The sequence below is a fragment of the Rhinolophus sinicus genome, chromosome 6 (assembly GCF_057876585.1).
Source record: "Rhinolophus sinicus isolate RSI-liver-muscle chromosome 6, RSI-T2T, whole genome shotgun sequence".
Classification (NCBI taxonomy): domain Eukaryota; kingdom Metazoa; phylum Chordata; class Mammalia; order Chiroptera; family Rhinolophidae; genus Rhinolophus; species Rhinolophus sinicus.
This window is the reverse complement of record NC_142506.1, coordinates 36,488,452-36,505,966: the sequence shown is the minus strand read 5'-3', so window position 1 is coordinate 36,505,966 and position 17,515 is coordinate 36,488,452. Positions and strand designations below refer to the sequence as shown.

General features: G+C 39.1%; 1 protein-coding gene across 3 annotated transcripts in view; it reads left to right on the top strand.

Annotated features, from left to right (window-relative positions):
- Positions 1 to 17,075, top strand: part of NDUFAF6 (NADH:ubiquinone oxidoreductase complex assembly factor 6) — a 36,167-nt gene extending 19,092 nt beyond the window's left edge. For 2 of the 3 annotated variants that reach the window (XM_019713346.3, XM_019713347.3), the window contains exons 5-9: positions 1,977 to 2,079; positions 3,118 to 3,251; positions 3,900 to 4,001; positions 6,215 to 6,271; positions 10,597 to 17,075. In XM_019713346.3, coding sequence (XP_019568905.2) covers positions 1,977 to 2,079; positions 3,118 to 3,251; positions 3,900 to 4,001; positions 6,215 to 6,271; positions 10,597 to 10,725 — 525 coding nt within the window. In that variant the 3' untranslated portion in view covers positions 10,726 to 17,075. The other variant, XM_074316282.2, reaches the window with a different exon arrangement.
- Positions 17,076 to 17,515: the final 440 nt, after the last annotated feature.

Below are 17,515 nucleotides of genomic sequence, written 5' to 3'. Positions count from 1 at the left end.
AACAAATGTTGCTGGGACAACTGGATATCCACATGCAAAATAGTGAATTTGGACTCCTACCTCATACAATATACAACATACTCGAAATGGATTAAAGCACTAAATTTAAGAGTTTAAACTGTAGAACTCTTAGGAGAAAGAATAGATGTAAGTCTTTGTGACTTTTGGTTGGGCAGTGATTTCTTAGATGTGATGCTAAAAACACAAGCAATAAGAGAAAAACAGATAATTGGAATTCATCAAAATAAAAAAATTCAAGAAAGTGAAAAAACAATCCATAGAATGGGAGAAAGTATTTGCCAGTTATATATTTGATAAGGACTAGTATCTAGAATATGTAAAGAATTCATCAACAGTAAAAAGCAATAATCCAATTTTAAAAGAGGCAAAGGATTTGAGTACACATTTCTCCAAGGAAGGTATATAAATGACCATTAGGCACCTAAAAAGATGTTCAACATCTTTTCATTATGGAAATGCAAATAAAAACCATAATGAGATATCACTTCATCCCCATTAGTATGGCTGTAATAAAGATGCACAATAACAAGTGTTCGTGAGGATGGAGAAATTGGAACACTTCACGCATTGCTGATGGGAATTTAAAATGGTGCAGCTGCTTTGGTAAAACAGTTCGGCAGTTCTGTAAAAAGTTAAACATAGAGTTACCATCGACCCAGCAATTTCACTCCTAGGTTTACAGCCAAGAGAAATGAAAACATATGTCCACACAAAACTTATGCACAAATGTTCATGGCAGCATTATGCATAATAGTCTAAAAGTGGGAACAACTAAGTCTAATGAATGAATAAACAAAATATGGTATATCCGTACAATGGAATATTCATAATTTCTTCAGTTAAAAAGAATGAAGTACTGATAGATGCTCCAACATGGATGAACCTTGATAACATGCTAATTGGAAGAAGCCAGATACAAAAAGCCACATGTTGTATCATGGTATTTTTATAAAATGTCCAGAACAGACAAATCCATGGAAACAGAAAGTAGATTAGTGCTCTGTCAGGAGATGAGGGGAAGAAGGGAAATGGGAAGTGACTGCCTAATGGATATAGGATTTCTTTTTGAGGTGATGGAAACATTCTGGAATTAGCGGTGATAGTTGCACAATTTTGTAAATATACTAAAAACCATTGAAATATATATTTTAAAGGGTAAACTTTATGATATGTGAATTATATGTGAATTGTTTTAAAATGTATCAGATTTGAACGTATTATTTTCCTGGGATCATTGCTGGTGCCAATTTCTCCTGATTTAACAAAAAAAAAAAAAAGGAAGGAATGTATTATCTTGGCAACAGAGTCTTTGTTAATGTATTATAGAAGTGACTAGATTTTACTAGGATTTACATTCTTCTGTTTCTTGAATAGAGTGGGTCATCAACCCTGTTACTTTATTCAGCATGGTTTCTTTTGGGGTGGGGGCTGGTTATGAGTCTCCTTTCTTTTTCTAGACACCTTTTTCTTATTAAGGGCATGGAATTAACAGTCAAAATGTGTGGGTTTGAATCCTATCCCTACCATTTATTAGCTGTGTAACCTTGGACATCTTACTTAATGTGTCCATGACTCAGTTTCTTCATCTGAAAAATGGAAAAAGTATTAGTGTGCTTTGTTGTGAGGGGATTGCTAGGATTAAGAAGATAATGTTTCAAGTGTTTAAGAGCTCAGTAAATTCAGTTTCCCATGATACCTTGGGCTTTCAAAGGAATTAAAAATTAAGCCAACCCATGTTCTGGGTAATTTCTGTGTTGAAATTATTCCTGAAGCATTACTTTGAGGGATGATTTGTAAGACTGAATGTGTAGAACTTTAATATTTTAATCTTATTGTGTACTAAACAATATATACTTAACATTTTTATTATTTATTATTCAGTCCTTTTTGGCAAAAAAAGTGTCTTTATAAATTTTGATAATTCAGCAAATTATTTGCCTTTTGTTTGACTGTAGGAAAAAAATTTGGATGACAAAGCATATCGTAATATCCAGGAACTGGAAAATTATGCCGAAAACACACAGAGCTCTCTTCTTTATTTAACACTAGAAATATTGGGTAAGGTTTTTTTTTTTTCTTATTTCATACTTCTCTTTTTCAAATAAAACACTTTTCATAATTTGAAAATCTAACTAGTTTAACACTAAAGTATTTTTTTTTGTACTATTTACAAAAGAATGGCTTCTTTTCTTTTTTTTTTAAGCAGGAAGGGGAATATATGTTTTTTCTTGGAGTGCAGACTAATCAAAATACTTAGGCTCTCATAAAAGAACTTTAGTTACTTCATGGGAATGCTGTAGTTAATAATCTGGTAATTGAAGATGATTTTACTTTTTTAAACATCTACAAATTAGAAGGCCTGTAGCGTGACTCTTCCTTCCCTGTCAATAATACTTCCCCATGTAAAAAAATAATAATAATAATAGAAGAAATAAACCTGCATTTCTAAGTTTTTATGGAATTTTTCTTTTAAAAAGCAACAATGTAAAAACTAATTTAGATGGTACTTTTCCTCCTCTAACTTTATTCTAAGTTGGTGAGCTCTTACTGTAATGAGGTTGTAATGAGGAAATTATTTGGGGCAAGGACAATACCATCCATTTGAAGAAGGCAATATATCTTTATGTCACCCTAAAAGAATAACACAAGTTCCTATTGAATTTCCCAGGCCTGCTTTGCCTACACATTTGGTGACATGTTTGCCAACACAATGAAAGGAGGGAGCGAAAAGCAGAATGTTTGTTAGCATATACCTAAAATGAGGTCATGTGGAAATTGCACTGAGGAGAAGAAATGGAAAACTTGTAATGTTTGTCCATGATAGCTGATTAAAATTCCACATGTGTTCTTGGTGTGCTGTAGTGTAAGGAAAACTCTTTTATTTAAAAGTTGAAGTTCAGAAACCTGCTCGTGGTAAATGATCAACTTGTTTTCGTGCCCAGTTTTACTCAAAGATCCTGTTTTTCAGATATAAATGAAAATTAGATAAACACCTAGTCCTACATATTTAGGTGATTTCTCCTTGCTACTTCTATCAAGCTGTTATGCATTTAAAGAGAAAAGAGCAGCCCTACTGTTTCATTTCTAAAATCGTAGGTATAAAGGATCTTCATGCAGATCATGCTGCAAGTCACATTGGAAAAGCACAAGGCATTGTCACGTGCTTGAGAGCAACACCATATCATGGTACCAGAAGAAGAGTGTTCCTTCCCATGGATATTTGTATGCTGGTAAGGCTGTTATTTTTATGCTCTAACAATTTACCTCAGGATCATGGGAGGGATGTTATCTCTTGGTTCTTTACTCAGGCTAGTCAAATAATTGCTTTGAAATGAATGCGTATTGCTTTTTTGGTCCATAGTTATCAAGTGAGAGTTTTACCAGTCAGGCATTGTAGATCTCTGGTGGAGCTATGAGTAAGAAGATCCGGAGAACCTCAGTTGGTGGAGCTTCATGTTGCTGTCTTACTCCCTTTTAAGCAATTACAGTAATTATTCCTAGTGTTCATCATACCCTGTTCTTTATTTTAAAGGAGAGAATCCTTAAAAAAGTAATATTGTTTATGAGAACTTTTGTTTTCTGTATGAGATTCATTATTATCTGTACTTTAAAACTTATGTTTTTTTGTTGCTTGTGTATTTTTGTTCTACCTGTTAATTGTCGTTAATTAACATTTTGTGTTGCATATTCTTCCAGGAGTGTGTGTATATATGTGTGTGTCTCTATATAACCACACACAGACACACATACCCATATATGTACACATACACATATTTTAAAAAACAAAATAGGCATTATACTGTACATACTGTTCTCTTGAGCTAAGTTAGTTTTAAGTGTGTTTTTCAATTGCTAACATACTGTATTTTCCAAAACAGCATGGTGTTTCACAAGAGGATTTTCTGCGGAAGAACCAAGATAAAAATGTGCGAGATGTGATATATGACATTGCCAGTCAGGCACACTTGCACCTAAAGCATGTAAGTGGCCTCTTTTTGCCAAATCATTTAGGAGCCTATCATTTCTAGGTGTGGCTATTCCTAGAGCATAGTTATAGTATTCCCTACTTGGTAGTCCATATTCCATTTCTCATTGAAATTCCAGTAGATTTATCTCAGGGACTATTGTAAACTTCCTTTATTTTTAAAAAAGTCTCTCTCTCAGCAGGTGTATACACCTTTCACTGAGTAAGTCAAGCCTGAGCTCCCCCAGTTAGGCTCCTCTCTGATCCATTCACTCACCATTTCTCTGTCTCAGGGCAACGTGTTTCTGCCTTGCAATCCAATGCCTCTCAAACCTCTTCTAGGACCTTGGTATCCTCAGTAGTTCCAGCTGGTGTTTTTCAGTCAGCCTCTATGATAAGATCCCTTTTATCTTCTGGATTGTTGCTACTGCCTTCTGAAGTTATAGGCAGCCAGTGGACCCTTCTGTTTCTTATTTTTCCCTCACAACCTTTTTTGAGTAAGTGGTCTGCATTCATTGTTCCCTCAAGACCCTCACCCTCCTGGTACTGTTTATCGTGCTGTGATTTGGCTCCCATTCTGCCTACTCTAACAATAATCACTAGTAAATAATCACTAGTAAATCTCCTACAGATTTAACGAGTATCTGTTTTAGAGGGGGTAGATGTTTGTGTATATGTATGTATGTATGTGTATACATATATATATATACATGTACATCCACACACACAACAGAGGTAGAATTGGCTAGACTTGATAACTGATTGTGGCAGGATTAGGAAAAGGGAATGTTGAGGGCTGCACAGAGTTCAAGTAGAAATAATGATGATGCTATTCAGAGACTATAATAAAAAAGCATAGTATGCTAGGTGCTGATCAGTAGACTTTGGACTAGCTACTGGATATCATTGAATAAGGGGTTTAGAGGATGTTTAGGGAGACGGGCTATTGAAGAATGCAGGATTTTAAGTGGAGTACAGCATAAGGAATAGAGACAGTGGAAGTGTAATGGCTGTATGCGATGTCAGAGGGGTGGTAGATTGAGGGAGGGGGTTATCACTTTGTGAGGGATATAAATGATAAAGGTCTAACTATTTCATTGTTTTGTACACCTGAAATTAATTAAAAAGAAAAAAAAGAATGCAGGATTTTGACTTTTAAGGGAGTGCAGAACTGGAGAGATAGATTTGGGAGTCATCCACCTGGGAGGTTAAAGCTCTGAGTTTGGATGGTGTTGCCCGAGGAGAATGTTCATCTAGATAAGTGGACCAAAGGCAGAACCTTGAGGCCCACCTCCATTTCTCAGGTAAAAGGGAAAAGGGCCATTTATTGGGAAAAAGAAGGGAACAATGATGAAAGAAGTAGGAGAACTGAGAATCAGTGTGTTCGAAACCAAGGGAGAAGCAAATTCCAAGAAAGGGGAACAGTAAAGCCATGCATGCTACAGGGAGATTGAAGAGAAAAGATGGGTGTGATAGTGAATCGTGGGCAATTTTAGTAGATGGGGATAAAGCCAGAGGATAGCAGGTTAAGAAGTGAGCCAGGAAGTAGAGGCAATATCTGATAATATAATTGAAGGCTTGGAGACAGGAGTAGGCTTGGTGAGTGTGGAATGGTGGACATCAGCCTGAGTGGATCCTGGCTTCATAGTCCAGAGTAGTAGGGAAGCAGGTTGGATAAATGAGGTGAGAGTCAAGATGTGGATTCCAAGATGAATAGTTGAGACTTGATCTATCAGGGAGGTAAGTTAAAGTAAAAATAAAACAGTGACTTAAGTGCATTAATTTGGCTGGCTTTGTGGCATGAATTAAAGTTTGGGGAACACAGAGACAGGAAGATCAGCTAAGAGGATCTTATATTCATCTAAACAGGAGATAATAATGATCTGAACTGGGGAGGTGCTGGAACTTGTTAATGCAAGTATTTCTTCATTTATCCCAACCACCAAGCTAGAGGGTCAAAGTTTTAAGATGTTATATGGCAGCTGGAAAATGCCAAAGCCAATCTGTAAGGAAGAATGGAATTCTTAATAATAGTACTTTTTCCTGAGTCATTTAGGCTTAAGAAATTAATCATAGTTAGCAGGAGATGAGAGCTGTTTTCTTGCTTTTGAGAGAGGACCTAGCCATGTTGTAAAACTGCTGGTGTCGCTTTGTGTTCACATTCTGGGGGAGAGTGTTTCCAGCAATACTTGTTTTTCAAAGCAGTTTCCTTTTGTCTTCCTTCTTTAGGCTAGATCCTTTCGTAAAAGTGTTCCTGTGAAAGCATTTCCTGCTTTTCTTCAGACGGTAAGTAGATTAACAGAGAAGGCTGTTTAATTAATGAAGCAGATGTGTCTGATCTCTTTTTCTATTTTATGAACTTCCCAGTGCAGTTCTCTAGTTTGGAGGCTTTGCTTTTGTTTCCCTCCCTTATGGTGGGTTTTATTAGTTGTATTCTGCTTTTGTTGATGGTCATGCTGTATTTCTCAGAGGCCGGTGAATGAGTTAGTGGTAGCACTGACTGCAGCCAGACTGCATCAGTTTGAATCTGTTTTGCCACTTACTGGCCATGGGAGTTTAAGGTCATTAACCACCATGTTCCTCAGTTTACTCATAGGTAAAATGGGAACCTATGTAAAACCACCTTGTAGAATTATTAGGCTACATATAGTTACATGAGTATTATTCTAGTAATATTTTCTCCTTTGGGACCATTGTAGCACTGCTTTCTAACAGTGGTTCACAGACCAGTGCTGCATCAGAATAACCTGGAAAGCTTTAGGAAAAAATACAGATTCTTGGGGGTCTTCATACTAAATAAGACTCTTGGGATTGGGGGTGGGTATTCCTAGGGGAATCTGTGATTTTAAAAAGTTCCCCAAGTGATTCTGATGTGTAGTCAGGTTTGGAAAATGAGAATAGTGTCCAATTATTTAGCACCTATTATGGGACAGGTGCTGAGCTAGGTCATTTCATACTTTATTCCTAATCATTCTTAGGCATGGTTTACTTCATTTTATAGATAAAAGCCAAGGTTCAGACATTTGGGATCTTTGAAAATTGAAAACTCATGCTTTTTATATAATACTAAACATCCTTCTACCTTTTTTCCTAAAATATGTTTAAAATTTCATTTCTGCCCCGTAATATCTTCTATCCTAGGTCTCAGATCTGAGTATTCAAAATCATTTTGTTTCTTTAGTGGGTTTACTTATTATAAAAGTAGTACAATAATATTTTAGATGTTCATATAATATAAGAGGAGGCAAAATAGGAAATCAGAATCCTCTCATAATTCCATCCTTTCCAGAGATAATGTCTGTTGATATTTCTGGACTTTTAATGTTCATATAATTACATATGTATTTTTTTGTGTAATTGGGGTGTCAAGCATCTTTCTGTGTCAACACATACTGTTCTGTCTTACTGTTTTTAATATTTATTTGATCATTTGGTTTTAATGATTATTTGATGATGTACCATCACCTGTTTAACTTACTAAGCTCCGTGAAGGTTAAGGACTTCGTTTTGTTCACTTCTGTGAAAAAGGTTATTCTGAACTCTGATTGCCCATTAGAATCACTTGGGAAACTTTAAAACAAAAGAAAAAACCCAAAGCAGTGTTGCCCCCCAACCCCCAACCAGTTAAATCACAATATCTAAGAGGTTGAATCCAGGCATTAATACTTTTTTAAAAGCTCCCCCAGTAATTGTGCAGCTAGGCCTGACAACCACTATCTTAGACCAGTGGTTCTCATGGTGTGTTCCCTGGACCAGCAATATCAGCCTTACCAGGGAACTTGTTAGAAATGCAGATTTTGGGGCTGACGTCTAGCTCTCAGTTTCCATCCAGTGCCAGGAGGAACTGGAGGGACTACATGGCAATTCCTGAGGGACTGCTTGCTACTGTCCTTCATCCTCATTCCAGCTGAGCCACATCTCTTATTTGTTTTACATATGAGGCATCTGTTAATTATTTTGTTCAAAGAAAAGATTTTGCTGTTTAAAAACTATTTAAAAATAACTAGTCTAGTGTATAGTATGTTCTTCACCATAGATGAAGCTTTAAGAAGCCATATTCAGAAATTGTAATGTGTTTGAGAATTTTACAATGAATTTGTTATATTGAACAATTTATTTACCATTAACTAAACTTCCTTTGGAACCAAATCCTAGTTTGTGACTGTCCAGTTGAGCTCTAATTTGGAGGTCATATTTCATCAGTATTTTAATGGAATTTCTCCTAATTGTAAAAGCAATACATTCTCATAATAGAGATTTGGACAACATAGAAAGAATATTGGAAGAAAATAATTACCTATAACTCCAGGACCTAGAGATAACCACTATTTATTCTGTTCTTTTTTTAATGAATTTTTGTGTGTAGTTGAAATCACACTATGTGTCAGTGTCCTACTCATCAAGCATTTAATCAAAGCATTAAAAGTATTTATAAATATATTTAATGATTGTATAATATTCTATTATGTGCCTGTACCTTAATTTCATTAACTATTCCTTATAATTAGATATTTTATAAAACTATTAAAATTAACATAATAGAATTCTTAGAGATGGATAGTTGATCACAATATATTAAACGATAAAAAAAGCAGATTACAGAACATTATGATTAACATGAGCTCCTTTTTCCAAGAAATGAACATGTGAAAGTATACTAAAGTATCAATTTTTTTCTCTTATTCTCTTTTAAAATATTTAATATTTGATATATACAAATGAATATGATTTATCTGTATATGTATGCATGTATTATAAAACATAACATAATGAATACCCATGAACTCACCACTCAATCCAGTAACTAGAATGTCACCATTAAATTGCATTCATGTGTTTTCCCCATCTCATCCCCCTGCCTCTGCCTTCTTCCAAGTAGCTATCCTGAATTTTGTATTTGTTATTCTCTTGCTTTTATTCCAAAAAAGCTTTCCCCGTTTTATGTATTCCTAAACAATATGTTGCTTAGTTTTGTTTTTGAGCTTTATAAAAATGGATCACTTTCTGTTTATGTCTTCTAGGTCACACACGTTTCTAAGATTTATCTGTATTATTGCATCTAACTATAGTACATTCATTTCACTGTAGCATAATATTTCTTTATGTGAACACTTTGCCTTTTTTTTTTTTTTGTCAAAGAAGTTCTTCTGGGTTGTTTCCAGGTTTTTTTCTAATATAACACAAGGCAGCTGTGCACATTCATGCAGTTGTCTCCTGTTGTCCACATATATAAGTTTAGGGTTTAAAAAGTAGATACCGAATTTGTTTTTATGTACACTCATCTGTTTATAAATGTATAGGAAAAAAGTGGGAGAAAATCCAACCCTTTTTGTTTTCTTTTTGCTCATCTGAATAGAGAATCCACAAGCATGGTCTCTGTTGGATCACACAGGTACTGCTGCAGAACTCTAGGGGGAGCTGTGCACATGGACTGAGAACTGTGCAGTGCAACACTAAGTGGCTTCTCTGTTTAATAGGAAAGTTACTGAAATAAAAATTTATAAATTAATAAAAATAAGTAAAAACCATAAAGTAAAGAGTACTGCCCATTGTGAGTGTTTTCCATCCTGCCCCCCATCCCAATGAAAGCTTTGTCAAGTTGTGTGAGGGGGAAGCATTGGTGACATTATGGGGACCTATGATTTTTCTTCCTAATTGCAAATTGTATTCTAGCAAAAGCATGGGGACTGTTATTCAGAGTGTCATGCGGGGTCTCCGGTCCCGCTCCCCACATAAGAACACAGGGCATGGTGAAGCCAAAAAGGAACACACACGGAGCCATAGAGAGGGGAGTCATACCACTATAATCTCTCTGGCAGCTGCGTGGGAGACATGGAAAGCAGGAGCCACACTATCTGCAACCTGCCGTCCACTTCTCTCTGACAGCCAACCTCACTTGCTAACTGCAGTCCGCTGTGCTAACTGCAATCCGCTCTTAGTAGCTCAGCCACCATCTTCTTGCTAGCCCCCATTTGCTGCTAGCGTAGCCACGGCAGTTATGTTAGTGGCCAATGGCTCACTGGTTACAGCTGATGGCCAACTAGCCACAGCTGATGGCCATGCAATCACAGTTGATGGCCATTTACTACCTGAGCCAGCACCTTTCCACATGAGGCCAAGAGCCTGGAAACTGCACTTTTGGCTCTGTCCCCATAGGGACCCATTAAATTTTTTCACAAAATAATTTTTTAAACAAACAGCTTGAGCTCCTCCTCTGGCATAGTGCATTTCTACAGGCAGGGGTGGTGGTAGTGGTGGTCATTTTCCTTGTTCAAAACACCCCTTTTGTATTTGGCAGAGCTTGGTAATAAGACCTGGTGAATAATAATTTATTTCTCTGATAGTTTAAATTTTGAGCAGAACACTGTAAATTATCTGAATTGACTTGATATTTCTGCTACTAGCTTTATAATCCTGTTTTACTGGCCTAATAGAAACTTCTTAAAAGATATCTTTATTTTCTCTTTCTCTTTTAAAATTCACATTTAAATTTTTAGTGTGTAGAAAACCATCTCAGGGAAATGAAAATAGCCTTAATACTTGTAATTTTTCTTTAGTTTCTTTTAAAGACTTAATCATTCTGTGATCTAGTAACCATTTTCCTTTTTTAGGTTGTTCTGGAGGACTATTTAAAGAAAATTCAACAAGTGGATTTTAATATATTCCACCCATCTTTACAGCAGAAGAATCCATTGCTTCCGTTATCTTTGTATTTTCAATCATGGAGAAAAAGATATTAAAATAATTTCATGGCACTGATATTAATTTACTTTAATTAGTTTTACAAAAGTATACTTGTTAGGGTTCTGCTTTATAAACAACAGGAACTGACTGTTTACATAAGGATTGTCATGAGGAGACCCTGCTCACTGCGCCATTCAAGGCGGCCTGCGGGGGTCTCTGCTCCCGCTCCCCACATAAGAACGCAGGATATGGCTAAGCCAAAAAGGAACACCCACAGAGCCATAGATAGGGGAGTTGTACCACTATGGTCTCACTGGAGGCTGGATCCACATGACCTACAACCTGCTGTCCACTTCTCTGCCTGCCAACCAACCAACTGACCAACCAACGCAGCTGCGGCAGTTATATCAGTGGCTAATTGGCTAACTTGTTACAGCTGACGGCCAGCTAGCCACAGCTGACGGCCATCTACTACCCGAGCCAGCACCTTTCCACGTGAGGCCGAGAGCCTGGAAACTGCTCTCTGGGACTCTGTCCCCACATTCCACTCCTACAGTGTCTCACCTCACAATCTACACGACAATCTACACGACAAGCGTCTTCTGCGAGGATTCCTATGCGAGGAGCCTGGACAGCCAGGGTTTCTCAGGGCACCACCAGTCCTTCTGGGCACAGCCAGACTTCCTGGACTTCTTAGGGTACCACCAGTCTTCTCCCTTCCTGGCAGGCGGTGCTGTCGCACTGTAACCACGCGCACTGTAACCACGCGCCGGCGCTGTGCAACACTTGAGGAGGGTGGTGAGCATGCCCGCGTATCACTGCTTTCACCACCTAGATCTGGAGACGGAACTCTCCTACCGATATCTGTAAGCTGAGGCCATGTGGCCCGTCCACCCCTAGAATATACTCCGGAATGGGGGAGAAATAAACCTTGTAGGTACGAGGGGGAACCCTTCCTATACCCAGTGGTAAGGAAACAACTTTTACAGTTACAGTCTTTCCCCCGTAGCCATCAATGCAGATTGCTGGTCCGGGGAACAGTTCTGGGTTCCCATAAACAAGACTGCAGTCTGCGCCAGTGTCAACTAGGGCTAAAACCCTCTGCACATTAGAAGGGGACCAATGTATGGACAGTTCCACGTGGGGCCTCTGGTCCCTGCTCGTCCCCTCTGACCGGGTACTTTGGCCCCACCCCTAATCAAGCTGAAAGGAGTCGGCCTCAAGCGGCCACATGATGTCCTGGAGGGACATGGGTCTCGCTTTCCAGATTTCTTTAGACTTCGCCAGAAATGCTGTTCCGGACGCAACTGTTTCCAAAGTTCCAACAAGAATGCATTGGGTTGTCAGTCTATTTTTTCCCGATCGACCCCTGCTGCCACGAGATCATGCCACATCTGTGCGTGTGTTACTCTCTGAGTCCTGCGACCTCGCCCCTTTCCCTTTACTTTTGATTTGGGCTTCTAGGTCTCGACTGCTCGGACCTCCTGTCTTAACTTCATTTGCCTCTGGCTTTCAACATCCCCTAGGGTGGCCATGGCAGTTGTAACTTCATGGATCTGTCACCCCACATAGGGTGTAAGAATGGCAACCAAGGATCCAAAAGCACTCGCAGGTGCAGTATCCAAAACCAGATCTCTCATGCTGGCTGTAAAAAGCTCGTCATCCAGCCCCTGCATATTAGGGTTGAACATAGCATGTCTCATACCCATTTCACGGATGATTTGAGTTAAGTTCCGTATATGACTGCCATTTATTCACAGTGTCTGGCAGCTTGCGGTCCCCATACTGTGTGTACCGCAGCAGTGAGCCTCTCTTAGAGAATGGTTAGCCTGGTTTTGGGCCAACCTATGGCAGTTCTGTAACCTTTGTCTCAGGGACGGATGCACTGTCACAAAGGCTAGCTTTTCCATCTCGCCTGGGGAGCAGAGAATGCTGTCTGCCCCCTCATCCCATAAACATAGTAGCCAAGCTGAGACCGCCTCCCCAGCTGCTGCAACTCAGTGGGAGTGTAAGGGGTGTAGGTTGTGAACTCAGTCACAGCTGGATTGCCAGCAGCAATGCCCCCGGGGCCCAAAGGTTGCTCACGTTTTACCCTTTGCTTCAAGATTGGCCAGGCTTGGGGCTTGGGAGCTACATTGTCTCCACTCGCTTCCTCCGCCTCTACCTCAGAGTCTCCAATGTGGGGCCCCTCTTCTAACAGGCGGACCCAAGCTTCCAGCGCCTCCAACTGGGACACCTGGTCCGGCACCTGGGCTGTTTCATGAAGCGCATTTTCCATGTTACGACTCAAGGCTGTGAGGAACATCCAGCCCACACGGCCGGCTGTAGCCTTCACCTCCTCTGGCAACCACTCAGCCAAAACCTGCAGGGCCCTCTCCTCGCTGGGTGGAGAGCCATCCATGTCCTCCCGTTCCCAGTGTTGCTCCTAACGGGCCTCCCGAAGCTGAGCTCTCACACGCACAAACTGCTCCACCATCCTTCGGTAGGCCCTGGCCTGCACCACACCCTGCTCACTGCGCCATTTGTCGTGCAAGGCGGCCCGTGGGGTCTCTGCTCCTGCTCCCCACATAAGAACGCAGGGTATAGCTAGGCCAAAAAAAAACACCCACGGAGCCAAAGATAGGGGAGTCATACCACTATAGTCTCACTGGAGGCACTACAGTCTCACTGGAGGCTGGAGTCACACGACCTGCAACCCGCTGACTGCTTCTCTGCCTGCCAACCAACCAACTGACCAACCAACGCAGCCGCGGAAGTTATATCATTGGCTAATTGGCTAACCGGTTACAGCTGATGGCCAACTAGCCACAGCTGACGGCCATCTACTACCCGAGCCAGCACCTTTCCACGTGAGGCTGAGAGCCTGGAAACTGCTCTCTGGAACTCTGTCCCCACAAGGATGATGTGTGTAGCTCACAGAATTGATGAGAAGTTGCTGTGGTACTAGGGTGCCAAGATACTGCTGAGATTCTGCCACAGGCACTGCCATTGTTACCACCAGCCCTGAAAGTGTCTGCTGTGTCATCCTGTAAAATTGGAGCCCCAGGAGGGAGCATTATTTTAGCTGTGCTTAGTCTGCAGGCCATGCTTCACCAGCAGAGGGCAGGGAGAAGAACTGTCTCCTCCCTTTCTCACCTCTGGAGAAGAGGGAAGGGGCTCCAGTAGTGCTGGGTTTGCATGCTGAGAGCCAGAACTCAAATGTCTAGTACAGCTTGGAAATGTTTATTTAGGGGTCATGAAGAGTGAAGTTAATATTTCAGGAGTGTCAGTCACTATGCTGAGGGCTTTATATCCCTAACATTTAATTTTTACAATCCTGTGAAAATTTCTCCATGATGATAAAATAACTTCTTTAAGGTAAGACAGCTGGCTATCAAGAGCTGGAAACCTAATTTGAATTTAGTTCTGATTGATTTGAAAACTTTTTCATTAACACTACTGCTCACTCTCTGTCTGCATCATCATGATCATGAGCAAAATTGTACCGTCTTTCACCGAAAACAATATCTAGGTGGACCATCGGCTCTAATGCATCTTTTGCTGCAAAAATTAATATAAGACCCGGTATTATATTAACATTATATATTATATTATATTATATTATATTATATTATATTATACCCGGTCTTATATAAGACCTGGTCTTATATTATGTAAGAACAGGTATTCTATAAGACCTGGTATTACATTATATTACATAAGACTGGGTCCTATATTAAAATAAGACCCGGTCTTATATTAAAATAAAACACGTTAGAGCTGATGGTCCGGCTGTCTTATTTTCGGGGAAACACGGTTTTGAACAAAATTGTATTACCATGTATTAATATAAATCATATTAACAAAATTGTATTGAATATTCCTTAAGGGGATACTACATTTTTAAAACTAGTATACTAGTTGAGTGTCCCAGTGATAAGCTCTGTGCTATACACTTCCATCACTGTTCTCATTTGATCTTTAAAACTGAAATAAAGAATGTTTGGTAATTAAAAATTTTAATTATGAAATACACACTAATTGCCAAATCAGATATGTTTGCATTGCTGGTAATGGCAGGTCTGGAATCTGAATGAGTCTGTTACTCCCAAGACCAAGATTATGCTATAGTTTTCTTTTCCTGCCTCTTCAGTGGCCTTGTCTCCTGCCCACTCACAGCTCTGGGGTACTGTTCTGCTATCCCATCTCAGCTATGAATTAGTGCCTACTTCAGTTTTGAATTAGTGATGACTTAAAATACTACTGTTTTGTAAGTCAAGCTCAAACTTAGAGCTGCCTGTGGGTAACAATACATTGTTTTGTTCATCTTGGGACTCCCCCAGCACCTAGAATGGCTTCTGATTTAGAACAAGTAGAGATTAATGTATAATTGAATCAGTGTGCAATGTGATTGTATATGTTAGCATACGCTTAGTTGATACTGATGCTGAAAGAATATCCGTTTGTTTAATTCTGTGGCTTTAGAGACCGCCTTTTAGTTTATCTGAAAAAGGCAAGTACAAGGAAATGGGACACATTTCCTCTTGGGATTCTGAATGAACCAGGGTTGAAGAGTTCATTAGGTGTAGTCTTTGTTAGTCAGCATTGTCTGTGGGTCTTTCCAGGTTAAACTTGGCAGCAGTCAGCTGCTAAGCATATTGGTTCTTGTCTAAGGGTCTTAAAAACAAGGGTTTAAACACTCAACTGTATTACTGGATTTTTTTACTGGCTCAGAAGCCAGTTTACTATTAAATGAGTTGAAAATACTTTCTAAGTTATTTTAAATTTGATGCTTAGAGATTTGGATGAACTGAAGTTTCTGTCTCCTAGAGATTAAGGTGGTGTTTTATTCAGAGACACTTCCTGGCATGAAAGATACTCCCTTAAATGGTGCCAATATTCTTTGTAATTTTTCAAAACTCTTTTTTTATTAGAGCATTTTAAAGGAGTCAGATACATTTTTTAAACCATTTAAGATGTATTTCGATACTGAATACGTGGATAGATAACAATGCTAAGTATAAATTACAGATTAATCCCAATGTAGGTAAAGTTGCATATCATTACAAAATATGTTTTGGGTAGTTCCCAGTCAACTGGCAACAATCTTTCATTCCTTTTGGTTAAATCTCTCCCTTTGATTAAATTACTCTTGAAAAATATAACAGCAGCTAACACTTAGCATGAATTTGGACAGGTGGTGTGCACTGTACTCTTATGCATTAATCTTCACAGAGAAGTACGTCTTTATTTTCCTAATGATAAAACTGCCTCAGAGACATAAAGTTCAAGGTCACGCAGCCATTAGAACTAGAACTAGATGCCAAACCCACATTACTTTAGTGCCAAAGCCCACAACCCATGTATTTTTACCATTCTCAAGATTGTAATATAAATTGCTAAGTTTTAAAGTTCAAGGGCACAACTTTTTTCAGAAGAATTTACTACATAAATTTTAGGTACAAATTATGTTTAAAAAAGTATAGTTACTACATCAATTCCAACTACAAATTAGGCGAGAGAGAAATAGACAACTGAAATAGATATTAAGTGCCAGTCTCTCAGAGATATATTCGGGGGGCAAGCACCACTTTGGAGGACAAAGAAGGTTTCCAAGAGGAGGTAGGATGTGAGGAGTGTTGGGAAGGTTGTGTAGCAGCTAGGGTGTGGGAAGAGGGTGTAGGTGTTGTGGGGAAGTCCTGGCTGAGGGAGCAATATGAACAAAGGCGGGGAAGCAGAATGGATAACCTACGTCAAGCTTCTTAATTTTTGGCTTTAAATTAAGTGAAAAGAACAGAATGTAATGTTCAGAGTTGTTAGGAAAGTTTTTGAATGAAAAGTGGCCACATCCCCTGTGCTAGTAAAATCCGTTGAATTAAGATCAAAGACTTGCGAGTTAATATTTTCCCATTTCAGCAAATCCCTAGGTGCCCTTAGATTTGTTTTGGCTCGTATGAATAGGATGTCTCTGCAGACACTGGCCTAATCGATTGCCTGGTCCAGAAAGATCTACAGAGTTGTAAACATTATGCAGATGGTTATTCAAAACAAAACAAAACATCCTACTATTTGTACCTGTAAGGAGGACTGAGCACAAAACCACATGCACCCAGAATTGGGAAGGGTATCAGAAGTGGGTTGGAGGAGGGGAGAGGGGTTGGGGGAGTGACTGTGAGAATACATTAAATAACTTGGACACCGCTCTACCTGCTTTTTTCTGTAATGAACATATATTTCTTGGGTAACTGCAAAGTTATTTCTTACAAATTAAGGCCCTTGGATGGACATGAATTTTTCCATCAAATCTGTATGTACTGCTTAAAAGAGTTTGTCCAAAAACAAAAACAAATGGTATTTGGCACAATAAATTATTAAATATGTAACTCATTCTGTATTATAAGCTGAATAAAGAAAATTTTAAAGTTTAGATACAGAGCAGTAGCATATAGTGCTATGAAGCACTTATTTTAGAGTGGAGTCTGGAGAAGTCTGACTGCCTAGGTTCAAATCAGAGTTCCACCACCCTACTTAATAGCTGTGTAACATCAGCAAGTTACATGACCTCTCCTGTGCCTCAGCTGCTCCATTTGTAAGTTAAGCAGAATCATGTCAACCTCGACAGTTGTAAGAAGTAAATGAATTAATACGTATAAAGTACCTGGAACAGTGACCTACATGTAGTAAACAATAAATGTTGTTGTTGATATTATTACCCAGAAGTCACAACCTGGCAGATTGGACCAAATTAGATCTGTAGGCATATTTTGTTTTGCGGGCATAACATTTGAAAAGAATGAGAAATTGAATGCCTTTAGATAGGACGTGGACTCTCCATTTGGCCACAGGTCCCATCATGAGCTACTATCG